Source organism: Fundulus heteroclitus, chromosome 5 (assembly GCF_011125445.2).
Source record: "Fundulus heteroclitus isolate FHET01 chromosome 5, MU-UCD_Fhet_4.1, whole genome shotgun sequence".
Lineage (NCBI taxonomy): Eukaryota > Metazoa > Chordata > Actinopteri > Cyprinodontiformes > Fundulidae > Fundulus > Fundulus heteroclitus.
This window is the reverse complement of record NC_046365.1, coordinates 21,423,937-21,450,966: the sequence shown is the minus strand read 5'-3', so window position 1 is coordinate 21,450,966 and position 27,030 is coordinate 21,423,937. Positions and strand designations below refer to the sequence as shown.

Sequence of the window (27,030 nt, the reverse complement as noted above, 5' to 3'; positions counted from 1 at the left end):
GGCAGGCCAGTCCATAGCATCAATGCCTTTGTCTTGCAGGAACTGCTGACACACTCCAGCCACATGAGGTCTAGCATCGTCTTGCATTAGGAGAAACCTAATGCAAGATATTACTATTGTGTAAAATATCCAGAGTATCATTAGCATATATTTGAGGTAAACCAGTTTTTTAAGCTCTGTTAACAGGCTAAAATGGCCAAAACATCTGAGTTCCAACACTTTTATTATCAGCTTTTTTTTTATTTATTTTTTTACAAGCGTGAAGCATGAGGGTGTCCCATAAGGTTTGATTTACAATACAGGCTCAAGGCCACCATTCTACCGGATTATATGTGTGATAAAGCAGGGCAGTGTTGTCTTAAATCACATCGGACAGCAGACATACAAGACAACAAAGTAAATAAACAAGTGGTCACAAACAACAAAGTCAAAGCAGAGCCAGAGTTCCTGCAGGCTCAGCTTAAAGCATTTTAAAGAGCTATGATGGCAGAGCCGCACAGATGTGACACTAGTCTCAGAGCAAAGCCTGGAGGGTTGGGGGGGGAAGGGGGTGATGTGGAGATGGAGGATTTGTACACTGAGGGGAAAAAAGCTAACAGAATAGTGTGATAGATGGCAAGAGCGTCAGAAACGCTGCAGGTATTCTTGTAATCGTCCGAGGTTATCACTGACGCTTTCAGGCAGAGCTGCAGGAGTACACAACAGCAATGAAAGAAATAAAAAAAGAAAGAGATACGGAAAGCAAGCATGGTCAAATGATAAATTATGTGAGAAAACCAGAGGAAATGAGGACAATTAAAAAGGATGAGAAAGAGGTAGAGGGGAGGAATGGTCAAACATGACACACAGGTGGACAGAAGCAAGAGTGAGAATTTTAATTTACGAGCATATAGCATGAGTATTGTGAGTTCTTTTTGCTGCCTCGTAATTCAGGGGTCACCAAAGCAAGTCAATACAGCTTGCATACCGACTTGGCAGAATCTTTACACTGGATGCCCTTTCAGATGCAACAGGGATTTTAAATCCGGGTCCAAAGATGCGGATTAAGCCCACTACACCACAAACATGGTGTATGTGTACCATGAGTGTATCCCATCAAAAAGGTCAGAATCCAATAAGTATGATACTCAACAGACACAGCTAATGGTGCATATTTAAAGGTATCAGAAATAAAATGATTTGAAATGACAAGTTCTGTGGCCCTCTCAGATACCCACCTGAAATAATTCCACATAGCTCTTTCTCCCTAAAATACATAAAATATGTTAAGATTGTAAGAAAGAGAATTCTATTGAACTTACTCCAGTTTGTTTAGAAAAACGTGCTCATCTTTTGACATTTCTATGGTGGCATGCTGCGTCACAGAGCTACCTAATGGCATTTGTTAAAAGGTTCAGAGGAACCAGCACTACACCTTTAGAGCCTTATTGCTTGAATTCGCTCAAGACTGCTGAAGCTTTAATGAAGCTGACCTGAGCCTATGTAATCACTTGATGTTTTCCTTTTATATCAAGACAAGGAATGATATCCACAACATAACCTAAAGGTACCCATACCTGTCCCAGAAGTTTGCGTTGTGTAAGTTTGGGTTGCATAAGTTTGCTGCATATTTCCCCTCTCTGTTTACATTTTTACCACTTTAAATATTGATTTCCCACTGCTAGCTCTTGAAAATGTTCGAGACCCAAAAAGGATAAAATGGGTGTCAAATAACCTTTTTGGATCATCTAACTTGGAGAAAACTATAAGGAAATCATCTACCAGTATGTTTTAATTATGAAACCCTGGTGTATGAAATGTGTTTTTATATAATTGTCCATCGCTTCTACATATACAGTAGCAAAAAGTTTTAACTATATAAACAGAGGCATAAACTATTAATACTATGAATCGCCACTTTAACTTGGTAGAGAGTTTGTGTACCCCTATGACACAAAGAGCTATGTTGTCCAGCTTTATCTTCTGGCAGAGTTTCCCATGGTAAATTCACCTCAGGGGAGGGGTCAGACTAAGAGAAATTCAGTGATTCTGATGACATGGCTGACAATCTGCAGAGAACATTGTGTTCAGATGCAATGCAAATTGGGAAGCAGGCAAGGGTGGTGGCATTGGCTTGCTAATCCCTGGCAACAATGACTGGTTTTAGGGATGTCACCGGACTGGTAGGAAAGGAGCCGGAATTGTTGCATGAGGTTGAAAATAGTTAGCTAGAAATAGTTCCTCTATGCTGAGTTCCTTGATTTTGAAAGAGTAGCAGTTTAGACTAATGCCTGTGCTAATGCACCAGACAGCAGTTCAGATTACCCTGCCTTGTCTGGAGTCTCTGGATAGTATCCTAGAAGATAATTTGGTTATACTCCTAGGAAACTTCAGTGCTCATGTGGGCAATGACAGCAATGAAAGGGTTACCTGGAAGGGTGTAATTGGGAAGAGTTTTGTTGATAGAACCTTATGGACATATTCCATACAAGATACGGAATGTCCATAACAATCACGATCTTCAAGGAAAATGTGGTCTGCAAGTGAACTTGGTACCAGGCCACTTTGGACCAGATATATGATCTATTTTTGCAATTGTATCATCAGACCTGGTGGTGAGTTGGATCTGGTGGGAGGGGAGGCTACCATACAGACCTGGTAAACCCAAATGAGTGGTGAAGATTAGCTGGAATATGGCTGAGGAAGCTGTCTGGGTGATCTTCAATTCACACCTCTTGGATAATTTCTCTCATCTTCTGAGGGTACATGGAATTAGACTGGACCATTCAGGTCTCCATTGTGGTTAAAGCTTCCAGCAGCCATGGTCTAAAGGTTATCTGTGCCTGCCACACTGTCAATCAGAGGAACCCGCTGGTGGACACCAGTGGTGAGAGAAGCTGTCAAGCTGAAGAAGGAGGCCTTTAGGGCTTGATTACCCTTCGGGGAACCTGAAGCAGCTGACTGGTACTGGGGAGCCAGTACCAGTACAGAGTAAAATACCACTGCTGTGGTTGTGTAAACTAAAACCGAGGCTTGGGAGGAATTTGGAGAGGCTGTGGGGAAAGACTTTCAGTTGGCCTCAAATAAGTTCTAGAAAACTGTTTGACAACTCAGAACAGGGAAACGGGGACCATCCCAAGCTGTGTATACTTTAGGAAATGAACTGCAGACCTTCACTGAGAACGTTATCAGGCGGTGGTAGGAGCATTTTCAGGGTTTCCTCTATCTGGTCACCATGTCCTCTGCGGAAGAGGCAGGACCTAAAGAATTGGGAGAATGTAATTCTAGCACTTTCTAGGTTGCAGCGGTATTTTTAAAATGTGGATGAGATTCCACCTAGGTTTCTAAAAGCTCTGAACATTGTAAGGCTGTCATGGTTGACACACCTTTTCAATGTTGCATAGAAGACAGGGACGGTACTGCTGGAGCGGCAGACTGAGGTGGTGGCCTCAATTTTTCAAGGATTATCAGGATTCCAATTATCAGTTCAATTCAATTCATTTTTATTTATATAAAGCCATTTCGCAACACATGTCATCTCAAGACACTTTACAAAGTCAAATTCAAGGAATCAATGGATCACACAACTGAGAAATGTTACTCTGAGGTTTTGGAGGGGAGGCTCCAATTCAGATCAGGAGGAACAATTAAGCTTCTGTCCTGGTTGGAGCTGTGTCGACATGCTTGAGCCTGTTCCCAGTGCGCGTTGGGCTCCACCAGTGCTGTCCCTTAACATCAAATCTGTTTGTGGTGTTCAAGGATAGAATCTCAGGGCATATTCATTGAAAGGAGGGTGTCTGGTTTTTGGTAACTTCAGCATCTCAGCTTTACTCATTGCGGAATATGTGGTTTGGTTGGTTTTCTTGGGCCATGATCTCCAGCGTGTTCTGGAGTGTTTTGCTGCTGAGAATGAAATGGCCAGGATGAGAGTCAGCTCCTGTAAGTCTGAGGCCATTGTCCTTGATGTAAAAAGGTCAGTATATGCCTCACGCAGGGGAGTTCAAGTGTCCTGGTGTCTTGTTCACAAGTGATGGTAGGATGGAATGAAAGACAGACAGATGGATTCTGCCTTTATCTGTGTTAGTGTGGACATTGCTCCAGTCTGTTGTGGTGAGAGAGAGCTGGTTCAAAAAACCAAAGCTCTCCACTTAAGGGTTCGTCTATGTTCTAACCATCACCTATGGTCATGAAGTATGAAACATGATGGAGAACAAGATCCCGAATGCAAAAGGCCAAAATGCACTTCTTCTGGAAGGGGCTGAGCTCAGCCTTAGAAATAGGGTAAGGAGCTCTGTTATCAGGGGGGAGTTCAAAGTATGCTTCACCTCATCGAAAGCAATCACTTGAGGTGGTTTCAACATCTGATCAGAATCCCCCTGGATGGACCCTTTGAGCTTTTTCTGGGCACGTCCCACTGGGAGGAGACTGAGGGAAAGACCCATAACTTGTTCAAGGTACAATATATCCCGTCTGGCCTGGGAATGCCTTGAGATCCCCCAGAATGAGCTAGTTAATTTTGCTGAGGAGAGAAATGTCTCAGTTTCTCTCGTGGACCTGTTGCCTCCACAACTCAATCTTGAATAAGTAGATAACAATGAATGGAGAAAGGGTTAAAAATGCAACCAACTAATCATTGGTCATAGGTCTGAGAGATGTTACAATGAAAACCACAAAAGGAACGGAATAGATGCTAAAGAAATGTATAAACATATTATCCCTTTATAGCACATATTTAACTCAAACAAGGATGTATACCAAAATACAGTAATTCATTGGACCAATAGAGAGAGAGAGAAATAAAACAAAAATTTTTAACTGTGTAAAACATTTAATGTCATAGTGTTATGGTCTACGGTGTGTGGATTTATTTTTTTGGACATTAGTTTGGGCAACTTTCAAGACCAACATCCTTTCCAACATGTCTATGTGCATCTCATTTCTGGTTCTGTCAAGCCTGCTATGAACTGGCCTATTGTAGTCCATTAGTCCTATCTAAATGTAGCCTAAAAATAGTAAGTAAGTAACATGTATTTATTGGGCCTGTTTTACAGATAATCACAAAGAGCTGTACAGAAAACCAAAAAATTGCTATCAAAATTTAGTGTTACTAAAAAAGTTTAATAACACACAATAAAACACCCAAATTAAAATAAATAGATTGCTTTACTGCATCTTGAAAGAGTCCACAGAGTCAACTAAACATAGGTGTAGAGGAAAAATAAATTGAATGTCAGATGTTAGTCCATTTGAGAAACTCCATGCAACATTTCAACCAGATTTCGATGTCATTAGTGAACTTTTTGTCAAACACTTTTTACCAATTTGACTATAAGGGTAAATTATGTTATATGGTGTTATGTGTTTAGACAATTTAATATGTAGTATTTACAGTGTTTGTGTCTTTCCACCTCTTTGGACACCTGCTTTTTTCAAATTAAATGTCCGACTTTTGTATGGATCCTCCGAATATGTATTTACAGAGTAAAACAGAAACAGGAGAACTGATGTCAACTGATGTCACACCAACCGGCTGAAATTTGAAAGCTGAGACAGTGATCTTGTGTCAGTGTGCTAAGTAAAGGTGGAGCTTAAGCGGGATTTCAGTCTGAAGAAACTCTATTGCCTACCTCCCATCCAATCAGAGACTCATCTGCCTCCGACGCAAGCCAGTCAGCTTTGAACTGCTTCTCCTCGAAACCAATCAGCATCCTGGGTTCATCTTAAAAGAACTCCACATCCTCGTCTCGGCCTTCGGCTCAGCGGGCATGCGGAGGCTGCGCCGTGTCTGGTTTGGACTCTGATGACTGTATTCAACCCACCTCCATCCCCTTCTCCACCATCGCAGCAAGCTCCACCTGGCTTTCCTATGGTCCTCCTTCAACCTCGTCCCAGAGTGTAATTCCTCCCGGACTCTTACGGATTTCCCAGTCACTCCTTAAAACGGTCCGGCAGAAGACCGCCATGTTGAGCCTGGTTCTGCCAGAGGTTTCTTCCCAAAGGGGAGTTTTTCCTCTCCACAGTCGCTTAATGCTTGCCCATCATGGACAGTTCATGCAAACCTGTGTTTATCAAGTTGGACATCTAGTTCAAACAGATCATCATATGGACTGAACAAACTTTGTTTATCTGCACTCCACCACCAGTTTCAGGCCTGGGGGGAAACATCCCTATTCTCATACACCTACTCATGCATATTGAAGTATAATTCAGCGTGAATGTTTCCTGCCGAGGTCTGAGCGCCAAAGTCTTAAAATATTGTATCAATAAAATTCTTCTAATTGCCTTTTCTATCCGTGTGAGTTTTTCAGATTGAAGAGAGCAAAGTCATGTTATGATGAGAGCTGAAGAGAAAACAAAAAGACAAGAGTTAAAAAAGTAAGATCCTAGGATGGAAAGTGCTACAAGTTTTAGCTGTTGAAACACTCCAAGTTAGATTTTGGTTCTGTCTAATTCATCTTTGTTCTTATAACCAGTGTTGCTTCAACATAATACTGCAAGTTAAATGTTTTTTTATTTTGCATGTTGGTGGCATAGATCCTAGAGCCAGCCCTAGAGTGCATGTAGCCCCAGGGAGAATTTTATTTTCCTGTTCATCTAATGAGTCATCACAACATCACTACACCCCCTTATGTGTCATGATTTTTGGATTCAAGATTTAACATAACTTTTATAATGAGCCAACAACGACATAAATGGGTTAGGGTTACATAGTAACATATGTTCATTCACGTTAGTCATTGAATTAATGAAACTAGGGTAAAGGGCACAGTTTAAGCCTTTTTATTTCAAAATTTAAAATTAATTCCTATTGCAATGTATTTAAATATTTGTTTGACTTCAGAATATATAGTTTGGTGTTTATCACTAATCGAAAATGTTCAGACAGAATATGCATAAATTTCTCCTTGTTCTTTAAAGTTATAGTGGACAATTTTTCCGGAAATGTAGGTAAGAAATACCCAAATAACTTTCCAAATAACCGTGAAAGCGCAAGACCATCTTAGCTGCTTCATCTCTCCTCAGGGGGATTGAGTGAGAGAATCTCCCAAAAACACTCTCAATTCCCTCTCCACTGTCACTACACGCATGCTTGGTATAAGGGATTGCTGCAAAATCAACAACACAATGCAGGCAACTATCCACTGTAGCTAGGTGCTCTTTCAGGAGGAGTGATTGCTCCAAGTCAATAAATTCGATTTAATCTGCAGGGATATCACAGGAAAGATGCATCTTGTATTTCTGTCCAGAGTTGTAGCTGACTAGGTGGACTGACACAGCAGCCTAAACAACAAAACTTTAGCACTAAAACACTACTCTTAGCTAAGAAAACAGCAACAAACTTAAAGACATAGTGTGTAAGATTTTCACACTGGTGCGCCATCTAGTCTTGTGCTAAACTGAATGACAAACGACTTCCATAATAGCTACTATGGAAGCCTCGGAGTATAATAAGTGTGACAATGGAAACGTGTCCTCCTTGTATTAGCTACTGCTAATAGCTAATATCTACAGTCATTGTGGGAAATTATTTTTGACACTGTTGCCAAGTCCACTTGATTTTTTTTCTTAAGTCACTTGTAAATTTCGTGGTTTTTTTTTTGGGGCTAATTTCTGAACGTGCAGTTGCTTGTTTGGGCTCCAAAATCAGCGACTATAAACACCAGTAAAGAGACCCGGCTGGTCTTGCGGCTGTACAATAGACAGTAAACGGGCAGGCTGATATCCCTCCGCCTACTGTACATACATACCCTTTGTAGGTGTCAGGGAGAGAGAGGGGAACAAAACAACCCGTTTCTGTTGGGAGGACAGAGTAGCTACTGGACTACACTGCCCTGTGTCCAGTAAAAAAACGGGAAAGATAAACTTCACTGTTATAATAAATCAACTTACCTGCATCAGCTCTGAGTCCCCCTTATGAAATTATCTCCACTACACCTGGTAATAATAGCTGCGCCGATATAGATTCTTGTTTTTTTTCCCGGTGATTACTTTTTCATTTTCTTGGTTATTTTCTCTTTCCTCTTGCTGGGCAAAGTGTATGGGTGGTCCTTCATTTCAACAGAAAACAGCAAATAGAATAGGCTACGGCCATCTATGCTTGTTCTAAACTCCTCCACCATCGACAACATGTCTTCTTATAGAAGACAGATGTGAAATGTGTAAGGCGTACAGTTTGTCCACTTTTAGCTTCTGAAATTAGAAAGCTAAAAGAGTACTAATTCTAAATTATGAGAATGCTTTCATTTTTGATGTGAGGTTATCAGAGTTTGCTAGAATATGTGTTTATAAAAGCAATACTTGATTTTTGCTAATTAAAAGCCAAATTAGTTCCACACTGTCCCCTTAACAATGGTGTCATTTAAAATGTAGCCATTCAGTGGTCTGCTCATATGTATACCAGGGATATGGACATTTTTATTTGATTTGCTTTAAGTAGTTAAAACTGAGGACCGACCGACTCTTAGCCTTCTGTAATTTCATGGCAACATGAAATTGATGTTGTTCAGATAACATAAGGGAACTAAAAACAATTCCCCAGAGCCACAATTCATTTATTTTTGTTAAACTATCCCCTTAAAGTTGCACCAAAGTTTACTTTTACCTCATGCGAGTCTAAATAGATTCAAACTGTTCATTATTCACTACACTGGTGATATTGAAGGGTTATTTTTTTAAACTATCTTTCCCTAACTTGTCTTCCTTAAATAAAATAGCGTATTTTCAAAACACAACAGTTAAATCATGATTTGCGTTAGACTGAATAGGAAAATAAATAAATACAGTTTTAGGGTTAGATTGAAGGGGCGTGGCTTGCCGCCCTCTGACAGAGATATATGGAAATTATGCAGATTCAGCTGCGCTCATCCTTCATTACTCTGTCTAATGTGGCCGGACGGGACAAACCTGAGGAAGGATGCGGGGTTTTGCACAGCGGACAGGTTGTCGGTCATCATCAGGAAACAAGCAGGACGAACTCCGAATGTTTGATAAAAGAAATTCCCTCTGAGCGCAGGGAGAGATAGAGAGAGAGAGAAAGAGAGGGCAGAGCTGGATCAGGAGTGACTTTAGAAGTGACAGACGACCCAAACACAAGAAGACAGACATCCTGCGTGTGTATGTGTCACCGTGTCCGCGTCTGGCCGAGTATCCGACGAGGAGGAAAGAGACAGAGAGACGGCGCAGTGAGGGAGAGCAGCACCAGCAGTCTGTCAGAGCTCCTGTCCTTCCTAACTTTGACAATTCCAGCGGGCTTCAGGGGGACTTCAGATCTCAAGCTGCGATGGAGCTTTGGAAGCGCAACGGATCTGTATTGGTTGGAGTTTACCTGTGGGCGACGTGTTACTATCAAGGTGGGTTACTGTCTGGTACTTTCTCTCTGATCTTCAGGACACGTTTATCAAAAGGCTCGTATATCTCCGTTGTTTCTCCTGGGTGGCAATGTTTGGCAGAAAGATGAGCGCTGCTGCCAGAGATTTGTTCAGATGTGGCCCCATCTGGCGCATTAGAGATAAACTCATACCCACCGGGAGAAAAAACGCACAAGAGTCCCCGGTGGATTTATATGCTGGATGCGTGTTTTTTATTGTTTTTCAGGCACAAAAGTAATTTCTACATAGATCACTGCTTGCTTTGGTATTTCTACTTACCGTTGGCTTGAGTTAAAGGCTGTGGGTTTACAAACAGATTGTTGAGAAACACATTTTAATTATTATTTAGTGTGCGTAAAAAAAATCCATCCAGTCCTCTTTATTAGCTGCAACATCTGCCACTCGATATAGAGGACGTCCCACAGGTGCGCACAGTTTATGAGGTCGGTCATTATATTCAGCAGCTGCAGACCTGTTTAGGTGCATGTCAGAAGAAAAGCAGAGGGACAGTGAATTTGAGCATGGACATTCTCAAGCAGCAAGTACATAATATACAAAATAAACACAGAAAATACTTAAACTTCCAGTTAAATATTAGTGGAAAAAAAACGTTTTAATTAAGCAACTAACATTAAACTAAACTAAGTTAAAAGAATATGTAAATATCGTAAAGTATGGGAATAACATTGTAAAAAGGAACTAATGAGAATAACTTTCAGACCAAAACAAATAAAGCCACGAAGAGATATCATAGTTCAGTGTCAATATTATGAACTAAGGTTTGTTTTGAGTAATTAGGACTGAGTTATAACTAGCTCTGAGAACTAACAAAGAACAACTGTTCCTTGGTATTCCAACAACCAGTTCACAATGCCTTAGGTAAATCAAACTTTTAGAGTAAGGGAGGTTCTCCTTAAGCCCACCATCCTCTCTGCAGTCTTTAGTTGATTTAGCTCCAGGTGATTCTGGGTGCACCAGTGGACCAGCCGATCTGGAGTCATGTGTAAACTTCTACAGTTCCACAGACAGGTCTGCAGATGTGTAAGAAAAGGAGAGGGGAGAGGACAGATCCCTGGTGGGCGCCGGTGTTTTTGGTTAGGAGAAGATGATTGCCTGCCTCACCTTCTGCTGGTGATAGGTCAGGAAGCTGGTTATCCACTGAGCTGGGTGAGCTTGTGGTTAACTAAACATTTGTAATGTTAAGTTAACCAGACTAAACTCGGACAGTGACATTAAATCATACACTTGTGTGTCGTCCCCAATGCAATCATGGAGAGCAACCGGCAAAAAGGAAAAACACTGCTCTGCTCAGGCTTTTATGTCTCAACAGCATTCCAGGGAATCCACTCTCCTTCCTGGAAGCTGTCATGAAAATGGTTGCTGTTGTGCTTTCTGGGATTCTGAGTTTTTACCAGCCTCTCTGATGTGGTCTTTGTCCTTGTTTCATTCCATAGCTGGGACCAACAAAAGTGTGTGTGCATTGTCATTTTTCTTGTGTGTCTCTGTGATTGATTGCCAACCCTTCCAGGGTGTACCTTGCCTCTCACCCAATGGCTGCTGAAGATATTCCCCAGGCCCAAGCTAACTGGTAGGATAAGTCGGTGTAGATAATTGGTGAATGGATTCACATCTTATTTTCATTTATTAATGTGGCCATGATCACCAAAACAGCAGTCCTTGTGTGAATTGCCTGGAGAACATACTGTAGAGTCTTACCCTAATTCTGAGATTTCCAAAAGCTGGGCAACATTTCTGAATTCACGAGTTACTACAACGGACAGAGGTTGAACACTCGAAAGGATAAAGCATATCGTATTTAGTCTTCCTTAGAGCTGTTTTTTTTCTTTATCTTGCTCTTTTTTGGAAAATACAATTTCTTTTTAATTATGTTCTTACATCTCTGTACTGCCTCTATAATTCTATTTTGAAACACTTTGCTAATACTGAGCATAGCCCTACTTTAAGTCTTCATCCATTCACAACATCCATAGTGAAGAGTGTTAATATTAGCATGACTTGGTAGTGCTGAGCATGGTGCATACATTAACTGGAAACATATGTTATATTTGAGTTTCAGACCAGACCAACTGGTCCAGCAGTCAGAGGTGATCAAACTGAGAATTGAGTGATACCGGATAATGGCCAATTTCTCGGTGTAGCTTTTTCAGGGATACTTCTTTGGCAAGATGGTTCCATCCAAGTTGTGAAAGTTTTATTGGCCAGAAAGACTTCCCTTGCATGACAACACATAATGAAAGCAACCATAATTCAAATGAGTAGGGTTTTTTAGCTGGTCAGATGGCACCCATTTATGTTGGCAGTCTAAATAAACGAGCCATGAGGATAATGTTTCAGCAATGACAAATTAGAAAAAAAAAGAAAGAAAAAAAAACTGTTTCATAATGTATATTTCCTGCATGAAAATTGCGTAACAGACACTCATTAGACTTTGAATGCTCCAAAACAATATGAATACACAGGAAACATGACTGTAAATTCAACAACAAATGACTTTCTTCTAAGAGGGGTCATTTGTTATTGAACTATCATTCAGAAAGATTTGATGCTATTTTTGAAATGATGCATTCTTTATCTTATAAGTGTCCGTGAGGCCTGGGATTACAAGTCTTCAAAACACTTATCTATGTATATCTGTAATTATTTCAAATATATACAAGTCATTGAATGTGAAATTATGTAGTTGAGACAAAGCTTAGAGGGTTCATGATTGGCTATTTAATGTGATTTGGATAATTGTCCATGTTTGCTGATTAGCTGCAGTGTAGGATACTTCTCATCAGCCTCAGGGATACGGATGACTAAGTAGATAGTGTTTGCAGTAAGCCCTCTATAGATAGATATTTTAGTAACTTGGCAATGTTGGGGAATTTGCTCAAGCTTTGATAAAATTTTATCCCAGAGGGTTAAAATGTCAAAAATGGAAATGCAAATCAGTTATACTTCCTGTCCAAATCTAGACAGATATAGATTTCTATAAGAATATTTAGCAAAACGGTCTGCTTTAACTCGTTTTTAAAACCTTACCAAGACTCCTCCATGTGCAGAATGCCCTAAGCTGATCAATATTCATCCCAGGGGTGTCCCCCTAAGCACTCCTTTTAATAGTCACTGAGCTGAAATGCATCTATCTACAGTAGCTCCAGCTAAATTCCTTTATAAGGGTGATGCAAAGTTTCTTTGTGCAAATCTTTGAAAAAAGTAAGATTTTTAAGAGGAATATAGTAATGACATTAACCTAATAATGAAATCCAACTTAAACATTTCAGTCTTCTTTTTTTATCAGATCAAATAATTTAGCTTTCCAGGGACAGGAAAAGTTAAATGATGTCCTGTGTCAGAGTCGTCAGACTCGCCTGAGACGTTCGGTTAATGTTTTTCTGACCACATATTGTTTTAGTTGTTCTTGCATTCTGGTCACAGCGGGTGTTGCATTGCATGTGTATTTACTGTTTTAGGTTTACTAAAGCCTGAAAACCAACCTGCCGTTTGGGATGATTAAATATTTACTCTACACACGAGTCAGTCTTTGGCCTTCTTTTGCTCGAAGCTACAAGCTGTTGGGGTTGCCCCGTGGCTGCTGAAAGCATTATGCTGATCTGTTAAAACGAGGAATATAACCCAGGTTATGATTTTCCTTAAGGGGTATAAAGTTATTTCTACAGCTGACCTTTGTTGTACAGATGTTGCCTAAATGCATATAAAGAGAGGCTACTTTTAAAATCTGTGAGAAAATCAGGAGCCCTCAGCATTTCAAACCCTATCCATTGAGTTCACAACATCTATTTAGTCTCAAGGGAAAAGCAAATTATTTATGTCACATATTATGTCAGAATTATCTTTACTTGTGCCTAAAGCAGATGGGGGAAATATTTATTTGCTGTATCTTGAAGTCTATTTAAAACCAAGGTATATTATGACTGTGTTTAATTTTGTAGAGGAGTTGCTGTTTCCAAGTTCCTAGTTGGAAACATGTAATATAATGTAAAAAAAACCCCGATGACATTGAAAAATGAATATTACTTCTGACTGGAACTGTTATTAATGCTTGGAAGCCGCCCAGTCAGAATCCCGACTAGAATGTGACAGAGAATCTGTAACGAGAGTGTACGATTCGGAGGATTGTAAGAAGGCCTTTGCAACCTCCAAGACCATGGACGTCCAGCTGCAGCAGAACAACATCAGTGGTGCTTGGAAGTTCCTGAAATCAATTTCAGGTCACACACCAAACTCCCAGGCTGCTGGAGGTTGAGGGTAGGTGTATTATATGGACCAATTCTTCAGCAGATTTAATCAGACACTCAACCCTCCCCAGCTCGGTCTCCCCTGCTGCAATCCCTCTTATCTTCTGCTTCAGAGGACTCCAATAGCCCCAGGCTGCTGAGATCAACCTGAGATCAACTGTGTGTCATCATGGCATTCATGTTCAACATGAGCCTGAAGATGTGACAAGTACTACTCCTGTGGAAGATCTCATGTGTGGCACCAGCGCCAAAAACCACACATTGGAAGGACCTCAGCAGTTGGAGGCAGGTGGCACTGATCTTGCGTCCGATGGGGAGAGAGGTTGGTCCTCAACCATCTCTGCCCCCTTGTTAAGTTTTAGTTGGATCTTCTGGAGTTGACCTTCCAGCCTGGCATCAGGGTTGATGATGTTATCACCCACCTCCTGTACCGACCTCTGACACACTTGGAGAAAGCTGGAAGCACCGTGAGGATCATGTTCTTTGATTTCTCCATCTTGTGTGGTGTAGTTTGTTTAAGCAGGTTATCTACAAGCTGAGCGCAAGCTTCTAATAATTCAATTAAGGAGAAAGAGACACAAACAACGTTAAAAATAAAGATGTTAGTTACCACTAAATATATTATGCAAAGTATTAAAGATTAAAATCTAAATTGTGTCAAGAAGTTAGCTGTCTTTCAGAAGTTTACGGAGAGTGATTTTATGACTTGATTCTAAATTATAACACAGAAGGTTAATTTAAGAGAGATGGTTTGAGAAGAATATAGAACAGAATCAAACAAAAGTAAATTTTGATCCATCAGCTTTTAGCACCAGAACCACCAGATATGGAATTAGGATTAGTGCTTCTCTTTGGTTTGACAGGCTGTTTTTTTCTTTTCTGAACCAACTTCTCCCAGGGACTTTTGCCCCATTTCATCCCTCTTTCAGCAGTCTGCTGAAAGTCAATCTGAAACAGCAAGTGGTGCTGATCTGTCATGGCAGTGGCTTTTGGAAGACCAAAGGGTGCTCCCGTTTGGATTTTGGAACCAGGTGACAACCTAAAGGAAAAATACTGAAGGATGATGAACATATACAAGACTTGGCAGGAATTCTACACAAGATTAAATAGCAGCAGCAAATTTCACGAGTCAGACAGAAACATTTATAGCAGAATACTGAGAGGGTGAGGGTGGTCCAAATGAAGTAGGTTCGAGTAGAGATTGATTTATAGCCTGCTTTGCATGTCTGGTTGTAACACAGACAGTCTCTTGCTGTATCAGTCATACTCCCTGTCAACTGGCACTTGTGACAAGAAATGTAGATGACAGTTCCTTCTTTAAAAATGCATTATTTAGTTCAGTTTCTCTCTCTAATAAAGCATTCAGACTCAATCTGGTTCTGAAAACTCATCCATTAACTGTAGTAGTGAAAACTATCCAGTAGCTACAGAATGACAGTTTGAGAATTTAAGTTATGGCAAAAAAATTAATAAAAAATGTTGAAAGAAAGCATAATATTTTCAGTATATCATATTGGTTAATTTTTGGACATGGTTGGGATGCAGTTCCTTTTTAGTAGTGCTAAGTTAGCGTTGCATCTAATATACTACCTCATTTCTGTTGACAATCGGTTACCGTCCGTTAGACGTTTCTAAACGTGAAAGCAGAGTTTTTGGATGCAATACAGATTAGTGTTTTTTTGTTTCTTTAAGGAACAATCATTGACATTTATTAATGCTATGAGCGAAATAAAAATGAAAGAAAAACACAAACAACTGTGATTGCTGCTGTGACAGAAAGAATGGAAACAGAAGGGATGCCAAGAGTGTAAATAAACAATTTTTAATGCAGGATGTGCCATGAAGGGTAAACGACACAAACAAAATTGCCTTTTTTGTTTTTCTTGCAGCATAGTCACACTGAAGAGAAACATTTAGACTCAATGAGATACTGAGTGAGCACTGAATGGTAAATTTCAGATATTGTGGATGAATGAGAACATTATTGCTGTATTAAACAGGTACAAGCCAAGGCTCCTTAAATAATAGTTTGGGACTTAGGACTGTGTCAGTGAGGGTTTCTTTGGCTGGAAACTGTTGTTGCTGTTGTTGACCACAAAACACTTGAGAGATATGTAGAATATTGGGTGAGGTTACAAAGGTTTTATCACCTCAGGAGTCTATGTTTGTGTGGCAACGACTCTTTCTTACAGCAACTCAAAATTCAGCTTTCACCTTACACACATCTGAATAAACACCTCGCGTTCGAAGGATGAAGTTGAAGTAGAGTTCTGTCACTAGGTCATTTGGGAAGGTTTTACTCAAATGAAATGTTTTTTTTTATGCAAATAATACCAATCCAGGAGACACGTCCTCTTTTGCAGCTCTATGGTGAACCCTTTCTCAATACAGTGTGAGGTATAAATCAGGAAAATGGCTGTAGAAATGTACAAAGTGGATTTGCAACCTTAAGCCTGAGTTTTGAAAATAAATCAATCAAATGGTGGGACTTTGTGACCTTTAAGGCACCTTAGTTCGTACCAATCTGTAATAAAGACCATAATAATTTCACTATATTTTTATAGACATGAAACAAGACTCTGGAATCAATATGCAAATAAGCTTTAATATTGTACAGCCATTCAAGTTGAATAACAACCCTTGGGATCCTTCCTTCCCTTTCTAAATCTCAACGCCAGGCCTAGCATGGCAACGATAACATGAAAACATGCATTGAATCTTTGCAACTCTTTTGTAATTGTATTGGCTAATGGGATTTTTCTGTAGTGACCAATCCAATTTATGCTTAAGAACAATGCATGACTAAACTTCCTATTGTCAACAATAAAAAATTGCTCTTGTAAGCTGTGTGGTGTAGTCTGTACAAATGGCACCAGTTTTTAGTTATGAAATAATGTGCACAACCTAAATGACAGTTTTCTAAAGCTGTGCACACAAAATACGCTGTGATTTTAAAACGGAAACGACACAAAACACAACTTAATAGCCGTCACACTGATGTTGCAGCAAGGCAGTCTTTGTTCTTCGTACAAATAAAAATCCTTTCATTTTGGTGAGCCAGATAAAATATGGACTTCAATACATTTTCAGCATTGAGCCTATTACAGTATATGTTGCCTGCCACTTAGATATGTGTATTGTTTTGCCATGGCCCTCTGACAGGGTCTCTGCTACTCAGAATGTGTTTTCTTGGTTCACTTCATTTCAGTGCCTCTCCATATTTGTGCTGGCTGACACTCTCTCCCCCATTATGCAGATTTCCTTTGAAACCGAGATTTAGGGGTAACCGATCTGACACTTGCCAACACCCTTGCACACGAATGCACAGCAACTCATCTTTCTCTTGTTTTGCTTCATTAGCTGATAAGCCATCCACACAGTTTTTGTGGCCACACAAATATCTCAGCTGTCACTTGGTAATTGGTGAAACATGTTGGGACAACCGTTAATTTGGATAGGGGTCAGTGGGGAGATGAGGACTGAGACCTTTTCATTTGGTCTCCTGATTGCAGTTCCGAATTGAATTTTGGATCTGTATTTGAATTGTATGTGATTTCATTATTTTGTAATTTTTTTTTATATAAGAGAAAGACCCAAGCCTGTCGCTGTCCCTTTGTTACACTGTGCTATTTTTTTTTCTTTCGGATCATCACCTCATCTTTTTATTTATTTTCATTTTTTCCCCCAATTGTAATGTAAACATGTAAAAGCAAGGGCGATATTCAAATATGAATACAAAAAAAACCCCATTATAGATCACTTGTAAATAAACACTGAAACTTAAAAAAAGATTAAAAAAAAAGACTGAGCAGCGATTTCCCTTTCTTATTCAACCTGATAGGCTTTTTGTACTTAAATGATCAAAACACAATTTGTCAGTCTACTTAAAACCAGATATTTACGTAGATGATATATATAAAACAAAATGTAATATTCTGTTTCTCATTGTCTAATATTAAATCAAACAAAACATTTATTGTTTTAGGTCAGCTAGAATTAACAAATATTTGCTACATGCCAGAATAATGGGAGAGATCATTTCTTACCGATACCTTCAAATTCCTAAGTCTACTAGGATGCTAGGATTGCCTTGCTTTTAAATAAATTGGGGAATCCTGATGGTGTCATTGTTTTATAAACTTCTAATTGGTTAATTTGCAACATTCCAGTTAATTGGAGTCACACCTGTAAATATATATTTTTTGAGTAACACCTCAAACACCACTGCTCCATAATGTGAAATCATGGAAACTAGAAAAAATAGGAAACATTTGGAAGATAACTGTGGATCTCCACAAGTTCATCTTTGGGTAACATTATCTTACGGTGCCACGTTCATCAGCTCAAATGGTTATATGTACATATAAACCCCATGGTAAAGCCTAGCCACCATACTGTCCAGGAAGTAAACAAATTCTGTGTTCCAGAGACAAATTAATTTTATTGTCAAATATATGAATCATCCCTAGAACAAAAGCAAAAGCTCTTCATGATCTTTTGTCAAAGTCTTTCTTGTTGTTGAATTATGAACCATTAGTTGTCTTTGTGAAAGGGGAAGAAAGCCAGAAACATGGTACCAAAGAGAATTGATGTTCATTCATGAATAACTGAGTTTGCTTTGCAAAGGGAATGCAGTGTAATATTCATGCCTGATAAAGATGCATAGGTTGTTATTCTGTGGAAACTCTCTGATGAGACCTAATGAATACAAGACAGAGCAAATGAAAGCACAGTCAAAAAAAGATAGATCAGTGAGTTAGTAATAGGCTCATTACACAAGGTTTATTGTGAATTAATCGGTACTTATTCTGAGGGTTGGTTTTGCATTAACACTGTCACAAACACAAACATAAGGCAGATTGGATTATAGACAGTAAAATGAACATTTCCAATGTTTGATAAAATACTATGGCTAATTTGTTAGAGACATAAACATCAATATGAGTTTATTATTGTCCTTTTCACTGATTTCTTTGTAACCAAACCCCATTTCAAACACGTTTTATAATGCAACAAAAAGCTTTATTTTTACGATAATAATGCATTGAATTCCCAATATTAAACAAGACAAGGCATAGTGAAGATGTTAAAGGAAGGCACTAAAACTATTTGTCACACTGAATTTACAAATGCCAGATTTTAATCTACTTTTAATTTAAGAAGATAAGACAATTTATGATTGCCAAATGAGATTAGATTTATGTTTTTTCATCATGCTTCCTTTTTTGTTCTATAAACCACTTGTATATTTTTTTTACCCTCGTTTACATTATCAGTCTTTCTTTTGGTTCAATTGGTTCCCTGCCCTGTAGTAACTGTCCATCTGTTCCATCCAGCTTGTCATGGCGGGGTTTACCAGAGGAAACTGTACCATGACCTGATGGTAAACTACAGTCGTCTGGAGAGACCAGTCCAAAATGACTCTGCACCTATTCTTGTGGAACTGGGCCTGACATTGCTACAGATTATTGATGTGGTGAGTTGTGTTAAATGACTTGTATGTTTGAGGAGAACCAAAGCTAAAAAATGGGGTCTATTAATGCACATACCTTGTGAATGTGGCACCTGATCATTCTTTCAACTTATTGTAAAATCAACCATTGAGAGTGAAAGTTAGACTTTAAAACATGCAAGTTCTTCTATTTGTGTGTGCTGAGAAAAGACCTCACACTTTCCCCCCAGCTTTTCCTTTATTCATGTGACTGGAAGTGTAAAATTAAAATCGACCATGTAAATAATCAAACAGGACATTGTTCTTTGGAGTTTTCCCAGCGTTAGAATTTACTAAAAAAATAAATAAATGTTGCTTCATTTTTCATGATGCACCTTTTTGGTATTAAAAAAGCTAGCACATGTATTTATCATTACACATTTTTTATAGTTCCTCTATTAATAAAAATCTCTTATGAATGTAGCAGAATTAAAATTTAGTTTCAAAAAGAAGAAACCAAAACTCAGATACCAAATTTTAGGCTTCCGTAAAAAAAATACAAAGCGTACCTCTCCTTTCCTGAGTCCTACATCCCATTTCCTATAACACCATCAAATACAAAAGGGATCATGTTGTCCAGTCTTTTTCAAGTAAAGTTTGCAGCTTTTATCAAGAAATATCTGTAGTTTAGGTAGCTGTTCTGTCAATTCTTATGTTTTATTCGTTCAGTGTTAACTCTACTCATGCTTTTTGTTCTGTTCTCCATCGACTATACCTTCTGTGACACAGAACAAAACACAACCTCCCGCCGGTTTGACCCAGCACACAGACAGAGCGCTCAACCAAAAAACAAAAAAAACGAATCTGACACACCATCACTTGCCCGGCCCAGCGCTGTCACGAGACATGCACATCTCTTTAGGCACGCTATGTAACTGGATGTAGCATATGCCAACCTTCAATGTAGGCTTCCCATTGCACTATCTATGTTAACTCACAACTTCTGAAAACAAACATTGTAACTAATTGTTACATTGTGGTAAAATAACAAACCGGACATGGTTAATGATTAAGTGAGACTCACTCCAGAGATAAATGTTTCCATTTTCACTTAATATGCTATGTGGCTATTTTTCTAACATAGCTGGAGGTTTAAGCTTATATTGTGGTAGCATTTGTCACAAGCAATGCTTTGCATAATCTCATTGCGTTCCCAGGTATGCAATATATAATAGCATGCATAGAAAATTAAAGGATGTATGTATGCCTTGTTAGCTATGCTATTTGCTGGCTCAATGCATAATGAATAAGTTGGCAAAACCAAATAAATTTCCGCTTACTGGGCAGTTGTGAATAATGTAAAGCTGGCTGTGCTTTTGAGTTTATTTGTGTGTGATGTGGCCTTTGATTTCTCCATCTGCTCCTGGGTAACTCTGTAACCATAGAACTGGGTCAGGTTATGGCCAACAGATGGACTCCAACACCATAAATGATGACAGAAACACAGACTGACTGGCACAGATTGGTCACCACCCCATATGAATCCCCCAGCTAAAAACAAAAACAAAAAACCCTGAAATGTAAGTCAAGTTCATTTGGGTAAATAAAATAACTTACCTACATGTTGAAAATCAATCCTTGTAACATACTGCATTTGAAATACTTGTATTTGCATTGTTTTTAACTTTAAACAATAATTTTATTTGCTAGCTATTATTTCCCAAATTAGGATTGAAAGGAACATGAGCAGTAGATCAAGCTCAAAATAATGAATCACAGATCAATGTCAACTTACTTGAACCTTCAAAGTACAAATTATATTTTTTTAGATTATTATAGAAGGTTAGAAATGCTTATGATGACAAGCATTTTAACTGTATTATAAAGATGAACTTGAACATTTAGTGAACACATTAAGCCACAGTAATAATTGACAGTAAAGTATGAATGTGACATGGAAATAAAATTATATCTTGTTTTCCAATCCCAGAGATAGTCTGGGTCTTGTTTGTGACAAGACAGGAATTTTACAGTTGAGAACCTCTCCCACTGACTGAGCTTCTGATGGGTTGAATGCAGCCACTCTTTCAGATTTGTCAAAAAAAAGGGAAAGCCCTTAGAGCAGCCAGTTGTTGAGGCTTTATAGAAACATCCAGCTCAAAAATTATGTCATTAAAACATCACTCCGTTGCATCCACCATTCTGACTGCTATGTCTGCAGAAAAGTGTCGCTGCATTATGGGTAATTCTGGTGCGAAGAGTGACGCATCGTAAACTCCCACCTCCCTATATGTACACGGAAATACAACATTCAAAACATTAATTTGGAATTGAAATAACACATATAGCGAAAACAAACGTCATAATTCACAGCTCTTCAATTAAATACAGCTTCAAGAAACATTTTAACCATTTTACAGAAGGCCTGGCTTTTGTAATTGGGAGAAGTCATTTGAAAGTTTATTATTTTTCTCAGGTTTTACCTAATCATTGCCAATAGATCTAGTTAATAAAAGCTCAATAAATGTTTAATATGCTTGCAATGGTAAAATTATTAACAGACGCAATTGAAAATAAACCCAAATATGTTCACGTCAGGTCGTGGGAGCAGCTTTGCCAATTTAATGACCATATTTTTAGTGCTTAGTATATAACTTAATAGTTGAGGGATAACAATGGGCATTATATTCCATGTTTGTGAAGCACGATGTGAGAATGCTGCCTGTCCAAAGGTACTTCTCCTGAAAGGAACAAGACAGTCATGAGAGGTGAGTGTCTTGTTCAAGATTTTTTTGTTGTCCCTTCTAGGGAATACAAATAAATCTGATGCACACATTTCTGGAGCAGCTTAATAGCTTATTTACAGTAAGGCATAAATTCATATGTATGGAAAACACCTTAGTGATAATGTGATGTTTGATTACTTGCAGATAATCAAATCCTTGTCACCTTATCCAAAGCCAGTGAGCAGATATATGAGGAGATTGTAGTGTTTATAGCTGGATATTGATAGTGGACACTCCAGCTGTCTGAAATCCAACAGACCACTACGACACAAAGGTCAAGCACAAAACAGAATAAAATCATTGCAGCTTTAAAGCAAAGGCAATTCACTACAACTAGGTGCTATATCACACATGAAAGAGGCAGGAACATTTTGCATTGTATTGCAACACAATAGGGAGCGTTTCCATCTCAGCGGCTGAGAAGAAAACCTTTATAAAAGAGGTGTAGAAATGACTTAAGATAAGCTTCAGATAAGATTGAAGTGTGACGAGTGGGTAAGGAGGTAGTTTAGAGGTACAAAGAAAAGTAAAAAAAAGTGGATTGTTTAGCTTGCCATCATTCGCAAAATGTTACCAATTTTTAAAAGTTAATCATCTGCTCATGATAATGATTCAATAAATAAGCATTTTTTTCTGTAAATACACACATTTAAGAGCATATTGATAAAAAATAAATAAAGGCACATCGGAGTCTTCACCAATTTCCTTCTATGTTCCAAATAAAATAGATCGGAGCAAAAGTAAAAGCAAATGTTTTTTTGAGACAGATGTGAGAGCTATGCTCATTTTAGATATTCAACAGAAGAAAAGGTCTCTACTATTTGTTTTCTCAGGACACTTCCTTTAGTCCAAGAGATTATTGTTCTAAAACATGTAATAATTCCACTGAATAAGTTCACATTTGCCATTAGGACTGGTTATAGATTACTGTAAAGCCTTTAGAATTACTAAATAACAAAATTACATTTTCAAAAGTATTCTGATCAGTATTGAAAGCCATTCAGACAAAATATTTGTTAATAACCTACAAGGTCATATGGCTCTTATCTATACATCTTGAGGCCGCCTGCCTTGGTAAAAGTTTTCTTTGACTCACTCCAAAGTCTTACTGGGACATCTTGAAGTGACCTTTAGAGAAACGTGTAGATGAAAGGTCAAATCTAAGGTGTTTGTGTGTACCAATATCTCACAGTTTGGATCTCTTTTATGTCTGGGGTTGCTTATTTTCTCTTTGTCTGGGTGGTTAATTGGTGATGCTAAGCTTACTGCTTACTAGACATTGTGACTAACGATGGTTGTTTCTTTCTTCCTGTCTCGATGCTGACACTGGATGGCCCTGTTTACATTGTAACCATCCATTTGCACAGTGGCAGCAATGGAGAGAGAGAGAGAGATCATACTTTTGACTACCAGAAAGCTTGTAGAGCAAATTGTTTTTCACTCTGTGGGAGGACAGAGGTAAACTTTAAAACCAATGAGTGGGACCGCTGTTTTCATATCTAAGCGCATTCCTCTGTGTGAGTGTTTCTCAGTACACCAATCTCCAAGTTTCAAAAGAGAGGAAAAAAGCAAGATAAAACGAGATGAGAGTGATGCATTCAATAAGTAAGATAACTACTGAAAACTTTGTGTTCAAGAGATTTTATCACAGCTACATGAAAAGAAATGTGTTCAAAGGGTTGAGCCAGCTGCATTAGTCTAGTTTTCAGCATGAGTACAAGATTATGCCACTTAAAAAATAAAAATAAAAAACAATTACATTTGGCTAGTTTTCTCTCTCCCCAGGCAATTTGTGTTGACCTTTAAAGGTGTTTTTATGCATTTATGACAAAAAAGGAAAAAAAAAAAAAGAAATCTAACCATTCCGTCCTTTCTCTGCACTGCACTCTCGCTAAGGGCCCCCCTGAATAAAGTGCTCCCTTTTGGTCCTTTTATCATATGTGATTTTATTACAGTTGTGGCATTGCTCAAATCGGCTTATACATGGCATTGAATTAAATAAGTTGGAGAGCATCATTGTCATTCAGAGAACACATCAGCTCTGACTCAGATGAAAATGTTGCTTTAACTTCACTGCCGGTTTTTCCTCACGAATCATGTTTACCAATGTCTCTCTCTCTCTGTGTGGCATAGTTTCATTTACTATCTGTTTACAGCCAGCTCTGTTTCCAGCTGACGGTCCTCTCTGTCTTCTCTTGATTCCCGTCTAGGATGAAAAGAACCAAGTAATGATCACAAATGCATGGCTGCAGCTGGTATGTCTCTTTGCTCAATACATTTTGTGTGATCAGTGTGACGGTTTCATAGGCATATACATTTAAGTCCAAAATAATACACTTCCGTGCCAGGTTTGGATTAGAAATTCTTTTTACCCAATCAAGGAGTTTGTTTCTGTTAGGAAATTAAAAAGGCATCTCCTAAAAGTAGTAAAACAATATAAGATAAGATCTGTCTGTTTTATTTACTTTTTAATTAGTTAAGGTGTATCGAAAATGATGTGTACACTTCTCAATTATTAATAGAAACCTAAAATACCAGTTACCACTTTTCAAGATTTATTGTTGGTGATGAGCTCCAGATCTTTGAGCTTGGGAAGCCTCCTTGCCATCACCCTAATCTATAGCTCCCTCCATGAATTCTCTATTGGATTCAAATTGAAACTCTGCCTGCCCCTCCCCAAAATATCTCTTATTACTTCTACTTAGAAGAAGTATGTTGATACATACTGATACATACAGTATATTTTAAAGCCTAAATGTGACCAGGGTATGAGTCACTTTGAACATAACTGTATATACCTAACAATAAATGAATATTCTACGAAATAATGAGATACTCTTTAATTGGCCAAAATAAATGCTTGATCAGGAATCCCCAATAAAACACATTTGACTTTTTAATTTTGAAGAAAGTGATGGGTTAAGTCCCTATTCTACCTCTTCTCATACTTGAACACGAGTCGCATGAGCTCAAGGGCAAGAAAGAGCTTGCATTAACACTATTTTTAGCTGACTCAAACAGGCACATTTGACTCAGAGATAAACAACTACAGCCTCCCTGGAGATCATAATACACAAACAATAAAACATTATATATGTTATTAACCACTTTATTTATGCTTCCCAGTGAACTGCACTAAAAGTGTTTAAATATCAATTATATTATTAGGTAAAAAGTAGAAAACACATCAAAGTGTGAATAATTGGGTTCCTACTTAGCATTGCATTTCTCCACCAGCTATGATTTCATACAGCTTTTTACAGCGGTTTTAACTCTATGGCGCATTCAACTTCGGTCATACAACAGATCATCCATCTGAAATAACTCCAAAATCAAGCCAAGCCCTTAGTAACATGAAGGAAAATGTTATTTTTTTTAACTTTAGTACATTAGGTTTGTCAAATAATAAAAACTGAAAAAAAACTCTAGTCACTTCTATACTTGTCACTATAAAAATGCTGCAATGTAATAAAATTAAATTGTTATCAGAAAATGTTGACACAGTCAAACCTCTGTGGAAGCAAAATCTAATATTAAGGATGACTCTTTTACACAGTAGATGCATCTTTTCCTCTCATTAACATAGTTCTATTCTATTTCATTTAGTCCCCCAATTGATATTCCAGCATAAGGGTTTTAATGTCCGTCTATCATGAATTTTCACCGAGCAGGCCTTTAAACTCAGGAGTAACTAAGTAAGACTGAATATTTAAGAATTCCTTGCATCGATTTCCCTCTTATGTTAAACACAATATATTTCCAGAGTAAATGGGATTTTAGAATTAGTTAGTCACAAAGACGACGTGTGTCTAAGTTTCAACACTCTTACATCAGGAGCCTGTCACTAAACTGAACCTAACCTGTGGAGTGGAGCTGTCCATGGTCCTGAACAGACAGTTAGCTCTTCTTACCGAGCAAAAGGAAAACCCAAGTAATTCAATAATAGAAAAGTCTCACCGTGAAACCACATGTGCTTCCTTACTTCAAAAATGTATTTAGATTTCTGATTACAACTGGATTTTATGTTTTTATTTTGTAGCACTTTAGAAACTTAAAATTCTAGAAGTTACTGGAACTTTGGTCACAATATTTATTATAAACCAACTTACAAAAATGAGGAAAACGAGAGTCAACAAGACTACTGTGGCAATTGATTAAAACATAAATCAGATAACATTATTCCACATCTATTTCAACATAAAGAACCTTATGTATTATGTATTATGTATTATTATTATTATTATTATTATTATTATTATTATTATTATTATTATTATTATTATTATTACTATTATGTATGAAGTACACTTTTATGCATCATTAAGTTAATACCTTGGTCATACAATGCTGTGTATAAATACCGCTTCAGGCGAAAACACATATTGACATTTGACAGATAACACAGTGTGGGGGCAAAGGACTGCATCTCGGGGATGCAAAAATAGCAAGGAAAAAACCTTGTCATGATTTCCTCACATCGAAGATTTGCCACATTCTAGCCACTTTCTAATAGATCTTGCCGGCTTAGTTAGCTAATTCCCAAGTTCCTTACGATAATAAAATCAACAGTTACTTCACTAAAGAAATATCTGCTAACTTTTTCAGTTGAAACAGCCTTGAAAATTGTGTGCTCATACCCTGTAATTATGACCCACTGAAAGGTCCGGTTCACTAACCCTAATCATAGGTAGCAAAAGGTACATTACACTGGGATTAAAACATTGAACCTAAAGGGCATTTGTTGCTTTCTCTAATCACATTTTATAAGCAGTTTTTCTCTTGAGCAATAGTTAGTCTAACTATTCCTAACTACTGCTTCCTTTTTGTATGGTTATAGTACATTTATAGCCTGTATACACACATACTCTTACTTATAGTCATAGTACAGAGATAATCTACTTTGTGTTTATAACCTTTCACATTCATAAACTGTTTGTAGTCTGTACATACATATCCTGTATACACATATACTTACGGTTATAATACACTCATAGCCCGTATATACTTATATTCATTTATATTTACAACTATAGCACAATCATAACAATGTTATTGTGCACTACTGAAGCACTTCTGAATGGATGCAAACAGCAATTTGTTGCTTGTACTTGTGATTTTTTTTTTTTTTGCAATGGCAAAAACGTTTAATTCTATTCTATTCTTTTTACAAAGATAACAGTCCTTGTAATCAGCAGAAGTAGACA

The 27,030-nt window shown here is 38.1% G+C and overlaps 1 protein-coding gene across 2 annotated transcripts in view; it reads left to right on the top strand.

Moving 5' to 3' along the window:
* The first annotated feature begins 8,844 nt into the window (after positions 1–8,844).
* Positions 8,845–27,030, top strand: part of LOC105931448 (neuronal acetylcholine receptor subunit alpha-7) — a 46,339-nt gene continuing 28,153 nt past the window's right edge. Inside the window, exons 1-3 of one of the 2 annotated variants that reach the window (XM_036137178.1) lie at positions 8,845–9,329; positions 18,946–19,085; positions 24,037–24,081. In XM_036137178.1, coding sequence (XP_035993071.1) covers positions 9,260–9,329; positions 18,946–19,085; positions 24,037–24,081 — 255 coding nt within the window. In that variant the 5' untranslated portion in view covers positions 8,845–9,259. Of the gene's footprint in view, positions 9,330–18,945; positions 19,086–24,036; positions 24,082–27,030 lie in introns of those variants that run through there. The other variant, XM_036137179.1, reaches the window with a different exon arrangement.